Genomic DNA, 13,340 nt, shown 5'->3' on the forward strand with positions numbered 1-13,340 from the left:
CGGCGGCGCGGGCAGGCGCACCACACAGGCCTTTGTTTTGTTCCGGCCCCTCCAAGGGCCCCGCTGTGTGTTTGGCGGCGGCAGGGGCCGGCCGAGCCCCAGCCCATCCCGGGGCCCGCGGGCTCCTTCCCCGGCCCGCCCGGCATGCCCCACGCGGCGGAAGCCGGAAGCGCGGCGGCGGAAGGGGCGCTCAGCTGGCGGGGGGTGTCGCAGGTGAAGCTGGGAAGCGCGGAGCCATCTTGGTGCCCGCGCCGGGCAGGGACGGGACCCGCCGGGGCCGCGAACCGCCGGGGCCGCGCCGGGCTCGGGGGCGTCCAGCAGGGCCCGCCGGCCATGGGCTCATAGAGACAACCGCGGGGCCACCGCGACCGGAGCGGCGACGGGCTGCCCCCACCCTGCCCGCCGGGACCAGCGCCGGGCGCTCCCCGCCGGCCGCCGCCCGCGCCCCCGTGAGGCCGGAGCCGCCGCCTGCCCGCCCGCGCCGCTGCCGGTGCCGGTGCCCGTGACGAGCAGCCGGGAGGTCGCGCCGCCCCTCCGCGGGCGCTCCGGCCCCACCGGGCTGTTTTTAAGCCCCCGCGAGCGGCAGGGAAGTTGTTCCCCCCCAGCCCCCGCCGGTGCCCCTGCCCTCCCTCCCCTCGGTTCCTGCGCCGGGAGTGAGACAAGCACAAGCTCAGGGAGACCCGGCCCTGCGCACAGACACCGGCGGCCCCCCCGCGGGAGCTCCGGAGGAGGAAGCCGGCCCCCTTCCCTCGTCCTGCAGCGCCGGGAGCCTTCGGACCCTCCGTGTGCCCGGCACGCACCTGTCCCGCCCGGAGGCAGCTCTCATGGACTAACCAGCCCCCTCCGCCTCAAGTACATTCTGTGGACATAAGCATTTTTTAACTTTTTAAAGAACTTTTTTGTTTCCCCCCATGGAATTTTTACCAGCTATCCTGGTAGTTATTTCCTGCTTCTCTCATCTCAGACAGCGCTGACTTTGTTTTTTCCTGGTACTGTAGTATGGGGATCAAATCAAAACCGAGATTTTAAGTATTGCAAGAGCCCTCAAGTCCATTCACCTGTTAAAAGTGAGCAGTGCTGTTCCTGTCTTTCTTCTTTTCCCCCACGTCGCCTCTCGGATGTGATGGAACTCATGTTCGCAGAGTGGGAGGACGGGGAGAGGTTTTCATTTGAAGACTCCGATCGCTTTGAGGAAGACTCTCTTTGTTCCTTCATCTCTGAGGCGGAGAGCCTTTGCCAGAACTGGAGAGGATGGAGGAAGCAATCGGCTGGACCCAATTCCCCCACGGTCAAAATGAAAGGTGAGGTCACCCGATTTAATTGAGATGCTCTTTGGATTCGTGGAAGTTGTGGGGCAACGGGGGGTGGTAGGTGAGGAGATCTGCAGAATGAAATTCAGAGCAGCAGAGAGAACTCCTGTGTACGATTCATTGTCGGGATAAATTTTGTGCAAAGATTGAAACTGTGAGTTCACCGGGGTTCTTAAGGGAATGTCTTTTAGGTGAGTTTTCACTGGGGGCACTCGTAGTATCGTGATGCTGCTCTACTGAGTAGATTTTGTGGGATTGCTCTTGGAAATCTGAAAACTGTTTTCTATAAACAAACTGCAGACTTGGCTGGGAATAACTGCATAGGTTCCCACAGGCTTTGATTGAAGTCCACTAAGGTTTCATGGAGGTTTTTGTTACTTCTATCAAGCTACTCATGTAAAGCTATGTAAGCCATCGTTGTATAGAGCAGTCCATTTTCCTTGTCTGATTCTTGGCATTTCTCCTTTTTCTAGTAAATTAGCTCTTTCTTTTGCAACAGTGGAGCAAGAGGGCCTTACCACTGCCACAAAGAAGTCGGCAACAGCAGAGTGCCTGCTTCAAGAGTTGTCTTATTTCCTTTCTGCTGATAGGAATTTAATAGCAGACAGCAAAATAAGCAACATTAGCAAATGAATTTTATTTTTAATTAACATATAGCTCTTAGCTCTTTGCTTTATTTTTTTTTTCTTTTTAACAAAACTTGATTTCACTATTATTCTACTGCATCATGACCCTGGAATTCAGGTGATGTTTGCACTAAGCAGAGTCAGACACACAGTTAACTGAAATTACACAAACTCTTTCTACTTTTCTTTTTATCTCCTGTTTCTTCAGGCCAGTGTCAGTACTTTTCCTGATCTTTAACCATCACCTGCCTCATTGATATCTCCCTATCTGGAACTGTAAAACTTTATTCTCTTCTGAATATTGCCCTTACATGAATAGAAAATGCAATTTATATTGAATTGAATTGGAATCTGGCCATGTTGTGCTATGGACAAATGTTCAGTTTTCGCTGGCTTAGTACCATAAAGTACACTTTGCATTACCCATAGGCTTTCCAGAGCAGATTAAGTTTTAAATTCTACTGCTGCAAAGAAGGGGAACTGTGTTGGCATTTGTAAAATCTGTGAGTCCTGAGATGCAGAAGTAAGCATTGTGCATGGGGCAAAGCATATACATATATATTTATTTCATGTTTTGCATTAAGTCTTGTTGAACGTGTTATCTTGCTAGAAAGGAGCTGAATTTTTAAAAACATATTGGTGTGGAAATAAAGACATCTTTAGTTTGGCAGATTGGTTTGCATGGCTCTGCAAGTCAGACTGATGTTTGCAAAGATGATTTTTTTTTCAACTTCTAGATGCTTTTAGCCAACTTTTCTCCACTGGTTCAGTGTATGACTGAGTGTTCTTCTGGGTCTTGACCTAGTTCCTTGAGCTCTCTTGACCGAATTAAATCAAGCAGCAATTGCTCTCTCTGCTGACACCCACTTGTTGCATTAAAAGGAAAAGATACTTCAGTAGATGGTGCATATTTGCAGTCTTCAGGCTCTTTTCTGACATGTAAGACACAATAGCTAGCATTGCTGTGATAATTGTAATTATTTACATGATATTGGAGTGTTGCTGTTCTGCAGACTTGCATGGGCAAAGCTTTTATTGCTTATACTTGGTTCATATATTTCAGGTTCATATATTTCAGCTATATATATATATTGCCTCCTTTATTAGACACCTAATTCCTTTGTATGAGAATCTTATTTTAACAGGAGGGACATTTTTGTTGTCCCTGTTATATATACTGTTATACTATATATATATATATATATATAGTATATACTGGATACTGTTGCCTTCTTTAAGGCCCTTACTGGCAATTCCCAGGCTCTGGTCAGAGTTATTTTTAGAAGAATGTGAATGTGGATTTGTGGCCTAAATAATTATTTGTTCACGCTGTGAAGTCACATATGATACTACCAGTGTGGAACACTTGCAGGTGCTTTACTGTACACAGTTGTGTTGCCAGAAAGTCTGGTCTGACGTGAGATCTGTCATTGTCTGGAATCTCCTTGGATTTCAGAACTCCTGTACCAGTTTTGTTGTTCTTAATAACCTCTTCTTGACACTGTTTTTGAGTCAGAACACACAGAACTTGCTGGGTCCTGAGGTTGTTGCTTGTAGTGAGTAATTTCAAATGTGATAATTCAAAATTGAGCTGTGTATTTTTATTTCCACAGTTTGCCATTTTACTGTTGCCTAATAAAACAAAAAGTGTGGTTAGACACTAGGTTATTCTGTTAAATGCTAAGAGGAAACAGAGGAACTATATTCTGTTAGTCTTTTCCTCCAGTTTGGAGCTCAGCCTGTATTTTGGTGTGGAATTAGTCAGACAAGTTATGTAATAGAAAGGATTTCTAGCTTTTTCAATTGTTTTCAGTTTGTCCTTGTAAGTGTCAAGTTCTTCTTTAATTGGTTCAAAGAGAATCCCCCTAAGACTGGTGGAAGAGCTGTTGGCTGTCTCTTTAACAAACAAACTACCTGCACAGAGGTAGTTACAGCTTTCTTACTTTCTGCAAGTTTTTATTTTCTTCTTGAGTATCTTTAATATTACTGTCAGGTTTATTGGAAATTTTGTAATAAGGCTTGGGTTGCAAATATACACAGTATTCACTACAGAGGGTTGCCAAAAAGATGAGTTATTCACTTGTCTGTGAATCAGCCCATTGGTTTGCTAGAAGATGATGGAAGGGAGAGAGAAATGCTTGAGTTTCTCTAATACAATCCTTGGAACTGATTTCTTTATAAAATCAGGTATCTTGAGTAGTTATATCAGAAAAATAGAATTATAATTGGTTGATTTTTCTCACATTTGATTTCTGCTATGGTAAAGTCCTCTTACAGTCTTCCTATACTGCACTCTAGAAAGGAATTTTCTCCTTATGTGTAGAATTGCCAATGTGGAGAAGGAATGCATTGTGTCCACTTCATGGATGCCCTTAGATTTCGAAACTGCTCTTAATCTCCACTAATTCACCTGCACTGAAATCTTGGAGGAAACCTGTCAGTTTTGGGCGTACCAGGAGTCCTGTGATGATTTGGAATGGTTTTTTTTTTTTACAAATGCCTTGTTCTCTTGTTAGCTGCCTTGATTGCTTGCTTTACCCCTTGTGTTTTTAGTTTTGGTGGTGTAATGCTTCTAACTGACATTTGGCCAGTCATTACCTGTATACATCATTGATTGCACACACAGACAGAGGATTCTGCTCTGAAGTTAAGGTGAATGGATATTTGAAAGTACAGCGTCCTTGCAGTGTGTTCAGAACTATCTGGCTCTTAGAGCTGGTTTGTAACTCCAACTCTTTTTCTTAGATATCAAATTACATTCCACCAATTTGTTACCCAGCTACTGACAAATGCACCCACCTGCCTTTTCTGCCCTTTTCTGGACAAGTCTGTTCTTTCCCAGGAGCCATTATGATCCTCTCATGCCTTTCTCACTTTAAAGCAGTTGCATTTTTCATTGGTAATTGAAGTGTAGTCTTTCTGCAAATGTTTAAACATCTAATGTTATCTTCACATAAATATTTTTGTGATAGAATTTGTAAGAATAAGAGTTCAAGTACACTCATTATCTCTTCAAACCCACTGTGCCTTTGTTTCTTCCTGAAAGCTTCTAAGCTCTTTCCCACCCTTAGTCCTTTGTTTCACAGTTTCTGAAGCATAAATATTTACCAAACATTTAGGAAGCTGGCATTAATACTTTAGGATTGTTAAATAGTGTCTTCACAATATATTTACTCATTTTGTGTTTATTCATTCATGGTGGATTTGGTTGAAAGTGTGCTGAAGAGTTGTGTTGAATCTGTATTCACTAGGCAGCTAGTGAGAAAACTTGACTTTTTTTCCTTTCCTTTACTGTAAACTTGAATTATTGTGTACTTTATTGCAGAACCCCCTCAGACTTGACTAAGAAATTATGCAGGTAGTGCTCTCATGGAAAATATTCTCATTATCCAGCTGCAGACAGTTTTTGTTCTTTCAAACTGTTAGGAGCACCCACATTGTGAAGTTTTGGGCACAGTGCCTCAGAACTTCAAGCTGTATAGAGAAAATCATTGGCAGAGATTATACAGAGCTTGAGGTGAAGGTATGATCAGTTCAGAGAGCAGAGTCTGAGCAGTGTCTATGCTGGTAAAATAACAGTGACTGATTTTCATTAATTTGTACAGGAAAAGAATAAATAGTATAAAGAGCACTCTTTCTTCCTCAGGATTGCCACTAACTAAGAAATTCAAGCTAATCCTTGTTCAACTTCAGAAAACAGCAGAAAGAATATTTAGTCTCTTTCAAATTCATACTGTGTGCTCTTGGGACTCTTGGTATAATCAGAGAAGAATGCTGGTATCATCCCAAAGTATGTCCACTCTTTGAGCCTAGTGAAGCTTCAGATGGACACTCTGTGGTTTGCTGTTGTTTTGTTACTGGCCATTACTGTATATGACAACTGATTTCTTTTTTTTTCTGCTTTATTTGTGCCTCTGCTATGAAGAGGGAGATTTTGTAGTCAGCTCACACTTCTGGGAGGTACAGGTGTAATAAGGGTTCAGGTTTGATCTAGACTGTGAATTGTGCTCTGCCTTTGTTTCCCATCCCTTTCTTTATCTCCCCCTCTCCCTGTTAGGGATTTTTTTTCCCCTGAGTTGATGAGTTCACATCAACTTCAAGAAGCTTCAAGAAACCAGGCAGGCTTGGTCAATAGGTGGTGTCCTCCTAGCTTCAAGAATTGTGCTGGGCTCTTGTACATTCTGTGCTCCTCTTGCTCTGGTTGCTTCTAGTTGTAGTATGGTGAAATGATCTGTGTGTTTGAAGACCCAGCAGTCAAGTGTGGTTTAATATGCAAGTCTACAATTTTGGAGTTCCAGTTCAGTCTGAGGAACAGCACAAATCCATAGCATACCCTATATGCACAAAAATAGCACCTTCTGTACAGTCTGTATTTCTTTAGTGAGGAAGGAAGAAATGAGAAGTCAACTGATCAAACTTAGGAAAGTTTGTTTAGAGGTATTAATGTAGCCAAAGTAAAAATCATTCAGCATATGAATTGTGGGAGTAGATTTCACATTGCTCATGTTAACTTGTGGCCAGGCCCTTTTTTCTCTGCTCTCTGAAGTCAACCTGTGTTTTGCAGTCTTTTAAACAAACACACAAAAGCTCTCTTCTCTCCCTCCTCCAGCAGTACCTTTGAGGGAAGAGAAATAGAAATTGGTGATTTGAGCAGTGTCTCTTATGCCAGTTACAAACCAGGAGCAAAGAGCATTCCTCTTTAATTTTCTGTGTTCTAGGTAATACAGTACTTTGTTCCAGAGGAAAAAAAGGAATGTACAGTTTCAAAAGATGTTTACATACTTTAATGAACTCTGGAGTAAATGTTTGTCTATTTAGAATATCAATAATTGATTTGGAAGCTTTTGTTTGTTTTTGTATAAGAAACTTAACACGGAATCAAAACCTATTTATTCTTTGGTTCCTAAAGTTGAATAATGTCTTTAAAATTTCATTGCTCCTTTCAGACCAACAGCTTTTTGGATTACCTATCTAAGTGTAAGAATGTAAAGCAGTTATAAGACTAATATAAAATAGTGTCATGGCTAGAAGCTATTTTTTTCAACTTTATTTTAATGCACTTTATGTGTATTAAGCACTTTCCTCCCTCTTCCTGGTTTGTAACAGCCTTCTGAACCCTCCAGAAGTAAAAGTCAAAGCACATAGGTGTTAACTAGCTAAAATATTACATTTAGAATTTTATCTTTTAAACATTAAATAGCAGTGGTGCAGAATGTACAAAATACTTGAAATACTGATTCTAATTTCAAAATACCATATGACGCATTTTTAAATTGCCTCCTCTGAAGCTGTGTAGTCTTGAGCAGTTAAGTGTAAGATTAGCAGTCAGAAGTTTCTCATTCTTCTCACAGTTTGTGTGTTCTTTGATACATCTTTTCTTTATTTCTGGCAAGGCTGTGGGTAGTTGTGTAGCATTTTTAACAGAAAAGACTGGAAGTGATGTCTTTGACCACATTTCCCCATGTGCTTTAAACATTATGGGCAAGGCTTGTGGAAACTTTGCTGTTTTGATTATTTTTAGTTCATCTATATTTGCTTCCATACAGCTGGAAATGTGCTGTCTTTGTTTGAAAAGAGTAAAACAAAGGAGCTCTGTCAGGTTGCAATATACCTATTAATTAAAATCTTCTGGAATTATGTGTTTTGAAAAAAGTGATGCCGTGAAAAGTACTTAGTTTTATTAAAAATATATCTTCTACAATGAATCATTATTAGTGTTTTTTTTCTTCCAGCAACCTAGTGTTTCTAGGTTGCTGGAAGAAAAAAAAAAAAGAAAAATGAAGGCATCAGTATTTACCAGTATCAATTAGGCAAAAGCTGAACATATGTAAGCTGGAAAAAGCTTGTGTTGATTTTTTGTATTTACCTTAATCTCTGCTGGTGTGAGAAAAAAAATTGGAAATTAAGACATTGTCTTTCCACAGAAGGAGGAAACCTGAAAAGATTGCAGGAGTAGTGTCTTTGAACAAAATCTTAACATTCTCATTCAGCTGCTGGAAGTAGGGGAACCTGAGTATTTCTTGGTGTCTCAGTGACTGTTTAGCTTTTCTTTTGTCTTCTAGGCTTATCTTGTGACTGTGAACATATAGTAGGGCTTTCACGCTTCTTTTCTCTTGTGGGATAAAAATTGGCTTGTAAAAGAAAGGGAAAGGATAAATTGATAAGATGGAGGGAGGAAGAAAAATATTTGTCCTCAGAAGAAATCCTGTCCTTTTGTGGGAGAAAAGCTGGATGCTGGAAGGGAGAACACAGTTGACAGAAGGAAGAAGAGGGACCTTGGAGACCAAATACAATACAAAAAAAGAAGTCCACATTTTTTTACAAAAATATAACTAGGTAGCATGATAAAAGAAATATTACCCAGAATTTATCTGCAAGCAGTTAGTCTTTACAGGGAGGCATCCAGGGGTACTTTTTTCTCCCAAGTTAAGACATTTATGTGGTGGGTTATTGCAGCAGTGGGCAGGTGAACGCCTGGGCCACTGAGTCTGGCTTCTTCCTCTGCCCAGAGAGATGAAAAATTTAAGCGGATGGCCATCGTTCTTTGCTACCCAGAAATACTGGTAAACATGAATAATTCATTGGTGGAGACCTGAACATGAAAACACCAATCTTTTAAAAGTCAATTAGCATTGCTTGTACCCCAAACCTCCCCACAGATAAACCAGTGGAAAAAGTTAAGTGTGGCTTTTCTATTCATTAGACTTGAGATCTCTAAAGATGCTGCTTTGAGCATGTCTCCCAGTCAAAAGGAAAGAAAAAGTGACTTAAAATAAAAGTACCAAGATACCATCTAGACTCTTTCTTAGAGCTATTTATTAAAATAATGCCTGTGTGCATTAGGGCCATTCTTGATGGCATCTTGTCAATGTGTGTGACAAAATGAGGTTCTTGGTTGAGTGCAGAAAAGTTTCTGAACCTGTGAATATTGGGTATTGTATGGCCTTATGGAATCTGTCTGTGTCTTGTTTCAGGTTTACTGTTCTCTGCATATGCTCCCATTTGCCTTTGTGTATCACCAGTTGTGATTCTTGAGACTGATTCTTTTTGTGACTGATTTTTATTTTCTTTTTAATATCCCTGTACTGGAATTCTTATGGTGGTAAAATCACATCTGTCTCATCCTTTGGATCGTGCACCAACATGAAGTCTTGTTAATCCATGCTCAAGGCTAATTGAATAGCCTAATGATGGCTTGAATACCCAAGTTCCATGGTTTTAGGAAATGATTGCTAATGTGAAAGTACCTGGTCAGGGTTTGACATTGAATCTTCATGGTAGTCCTGCAGGTAGTGTGTAATTAATAGGTGTACAAATGAAATTACCATTTTTCTGAGAAGCGAATACATTTGTGAAACCTGTAGGGCATCTTTTAGCAATTCTCCTGAGCGCTTTACAGTTCCTATTGCATATTGCTTGTAATTTCATTTCTTACCTCATATTTAGGTCAGTGAATGCTGAGACAGGAGGAAGAAAGAAATGTAACTGGTAAATTTGTTTACCAGAGGTCTGGGTGAAAATACTTGTAACTTAGGCTTTTTATGCATGTCTTGCAGAGAAGGTTGTATTTGACCTAAAATCTCTCCAAGTTTCATTGACTACTTGCTTGCATTTAGAGCAGTAGTGCATGGGGACATTTTGAGAAGATGGTTGACTTTGCTTCAGTCTTGTGATGTTGGGAAGATCTTGGGAGATATTATTCATCTGCCTTGCCAAATTCATGCAATGGACTGCAGTTAATCCGTGCCTCCCAGTTTTCAGGGATGCTTTAGGTATTATTTTTGTGCACTGAAAATAATAGACATGCTTGTAACTAACCCTTCCTCTGTAAACATTCTATAGATGCCTTCCTGCTTCATATGTGCCTTTGTACCCAGTTTTGTTTAGCCTGTTTTGTTCTCCCTGCAGGTGATGGGAGAAATTGGAAGGGAGTTTATTTCTTGTTAGAAGAGGGACTCTCTCCAGCTCTTGGTTATTAACATATGATCACATGAATACTTTACCTCGAGTGGGAGAAAATGTAATTGCTAGGGGCTGAGAGCTCAAGGCAGGCTGGGTGCTGCCAGCATTGGAAGCTCGTGTCCAACAGGGGGGTTCAGACAGGCTGGGACTGCTCTGCTGTGCCGTGGGACTGGGGGGGACAGCCTGGAACTGAAGGACATTGCAGACTGAGCTCTGTTACTTTGCATGAAGCCTGAGGTTAGATTTGGGGAGATTTTTACCAAACCAAAGGAAAGAAAAAGGAGTCAGGTAAGATTTTTTTCAAAAGAATTTAGATATCTAAGTTCTTGTATTTATGAAATAGATATTTAAACCTCTGTTGGTTTCCATTTGGTGATGTTAAGCGTTGATACCTTCTTCTAGTTCCTGACAGTTGTTTAATTTTTTTTTTACTCTAGAGGTGAGAATGCTTATCCTTTATTCTTTTCAGATGATAACTTTCCCTTCAGCCACCCAAAAATTGGCCTCCTGACATGCTGATACATTCAGTAAATGCACCTCTTCAGTGTTTGCCAGTGCATTTGTTTGGAGGCCAAGTGATACTGTTCTGGCATTTATTTAGACATTTGAAAAAAGCTGGTTAGGAATTAATTTTGCATGTTATACTTAAAGATGGCTACTAAGGATGGTGCTGTAGAGACCAGCACACTAAGTAGTGGAGGTTGCATGGTGTTTTGTATGACTTCCTTTTGTGTCTGAAAACATATCCATACTTCTTGATAGAGATTGATTCTCAGCTGTGGTGAAGTCAGACTTTGATTTATATTTGTGTTCCATCATCTACAATCAGAAAAATATTTGGTCTGTGTCGGTCTTTGTAGCTTTTTTTTGGTCATAGGCCACTGGAAAAAATTTTGAATTCTGAGCTTTTGAAATACCTTGTGTGGGGCAGGAGTGGGAATAACTGGTAATACTGAGTCTTGCTTTCAGGAGGCAGGAGCTGTTTGATGTCTGTGCTCTGAATGCACAATCCTGGTTGTACAGAATTCTTTCTGCATGGGGTGAGAGAGCAAGGAGTAACAGTGCAGGGGAAATGACTTGCCTGAAGCTAATCTGCTCCATCAGCTGTAGACTTATTTTGAATGCAAGCTGCCCAATTTGTCGTGAAACCTTGGCCAGCACTGGCATGAATGCAGTGTTTTGTCGCACTGTCTGTCTTGCTTTACAAAAATCTGCTGTTTATTTTAGGATTTCTAGCAGCTGTCAGTTGCTTGCCCAGGCTGCTCTTTTTATGAAATGAATAAATTTTTTTAGGGAAGGAAATGGAAAGGTTTGAAATAAGAATTTTCTTGTCTGAATTTTCAGAGGTGATTCTCAAGTTGGGAATGCTGCATTACCTGCCTAATACTGGTATCAGAGTTTTGGGATCTCAGTCATGTTAGAGTAGGTGAGAGTTGAAAAAAAAGGCCATAGAATATTCCAATTTCATGAACATAGCCTTGTGCAGATTTTCACAGTTATTGCATAGGATTAGCAATAAAATTAGATGGAAAAACACCTTTCTGGTCTAGATTGGAGTTTTGTGTGAAGAGGTCCTTACATTTTCTCAGAGCAGATGTTTTCTGTGGGTGCATTGTACACCTTTGCAACAAAATCTTGAAATATTAGGCAGAGCATAGGTGAGTTGGATCTTAGGACTTCAAGTTAGTGTTGGAGAAATGTGCTGATGTTCCTGTCCTGAAGTCATGGAAACGAATAATGGATTTTTTCCCTTTCCCTCATCAAACATATTCTTTGTTACCAAATGTAACTTGCAGCTTTCTATATTTTCCTTGAACTATAGTTCTGAAGATGTTAATAAAATGGTCTTCTTTGTAGAGATCTGGTTTGTAATATAGTAAGAATGTTGTAGTTATGATGCTTTAAGGACATCATGCAGAGAGCTTTTGTAAGAGAAGAAGGGGAATCTGTTCTTCAGCCAGCTGACCTTCAGAGTGCAGAAAGTTTTCAGACATGCACCTCTTTAAATTCTTAGTGTGTTAGAAATCTTAATGTTGGATTAAACAGACATTGTGCATCTTCTGAGTTTTAGTTCTCTGGTCAGTTATTGCTAACCATTGTAAAACCTAACCAGCTTTCCTTTTTCTAGGGCTTTTTTTGACTCATGAAGTCAAGTGAAGGTGTTACCAGGAGTTGGCATGGCACTGGAATGCTTAAAGACGTAACTTTAAAAGTAATGATCTAAAGATAAAATAGTTTTAAATCAGTCTAACATTAAAACAGCAGGAATTGTGCTGAGCGTGGCATTCTTCCTCTGTTGGGGGCTCAGGTTCATTAGCAAAAACTGTTTTGAGGTGCAGTCTCTCTGATCAATGTTAACACTGTGGTAATGTCATTTCTGCACAGGTGGGCAAAGTTAAGTCAGTTGGTTTTCAGTTGTGGGGTTTTTAACTCTGTATACATACAGAGAGTGATTGTAGAAAACCATAGTGAAGTGGGTTTGTCAGAAATGTGCAGAAGGGAACTGCAAGCCTTAGCAGATTTAGAACTACTGACACTTGAAAAGATTCCCCACCCACTCACCCTCTAAATCTGCAATCATTTGTGTTCTGCAATTCTACAGGGCTTGTGTGCTAATAAAATACAAGTATTGTTTTTCTGATATTTTAATGTATATTAAGGCCTGCCTTATAGAAGGAACTAATTATAGCTTCCTAAATTATCTTCATCTTGGAGGCAGAAGTCCTGAGTCCAGGAGATATGTATATGCTGTCAGCTAAAGAATATACTTCTCTCATTTTGAAGGGCAGTCCAAATCCTGCAACCAAAGATAATTTGAGCCATTAAATATTTTGACTTACACATAGGAGCTGTTTGTGATGTATTGTTAAGCAGTTTGCAGAAATTGCATTCAGATGAAATTTGACTCTGCTATGGCTTTTGCTGCAGGTAGCAGAGACTTTGTGGGTGAATTGGACACCCTCCTGTGATAAAACAGCCCTTTTTGCATTGGGTTAAAAAAACTGCCATTCTTAAAATGTTGTGATGTCTGTAATGGAATTTGTGTAGTGCTGCAGTTTGTCAGTTAAGTGTGAAGTTTCCTACTTTGGAAACTGCAGAAATCTGCCCATCTGGGATCTGTTTTTTTTAATGGTTTGTGGCTATGAATCTCATCAGTGTTATCCATTAAATGCTAATGAAAAAATTATGTTGCTTATTCATCTTTTCAACTGTTTTATACATAAAATGTCATTGTGTGGCTTAGGGCTGGTGTAGGCCTCCCCCAAATTATTTTTGCTTTCAACATGGTCCTACATCTCTGCATTTGCAACTCATTGACATAATTTTCAATGTCATTTTACTGCTGCAAAATGTTTATGTGATCAGACAGAGTTGCATAACTCTCGCTGAGGAAATAAGAGATATAAGAAGGTCTTGTAAGCACAGATCCTATTAGGGTTTT

General features: G+C 40.6%; 1 protein-coding gene across 3 annotated transcripts in view; it reads left to right on the plus strand.

The window, feature by feature from the left end:
* Nucleotides 1-251: 251 nt before the first annotated feature.
* ZSWIM8 (zinc finger SWIM-type containing 8) overlaps nucleotides 252-13,340 on the plus strand; it is a 54,841-nt gene continuing 41,752 nt past the window's right edge. For all 3 annotated transcript variants that reach the window (XM_036385562.2, XM_036385564.2, XM_036385563.2), the window contains exon 1: nucleotides 252-1,301. In XM_036385562.2, the coding sequence (XP_036241455.1) occupies nucleotides 1,124-1,301 (178 nt within the window). In that variant the 5' untranslated portion in view covers nucleotides 252-1,123. The remainder of the gene's footprint in view (nucleotides 1,302-13,340) is intronic.

This window comes from Molothrus ater, chromosome 8, assembly GCF_012460135.2.
Source record: "Molothrus ater isolate BHLD 08-10-18 breed brown headed cowbird chromosome 8, BPBGC_Mater_1.1, whole genome shotgun sequence".
In the NCBI taxonomy this organism is placed as follows: Eukaryota; Metazoa; Chordata; class Aves; order Passeriformes; family Icteridae; genus Molothrus; species Molothrus ater.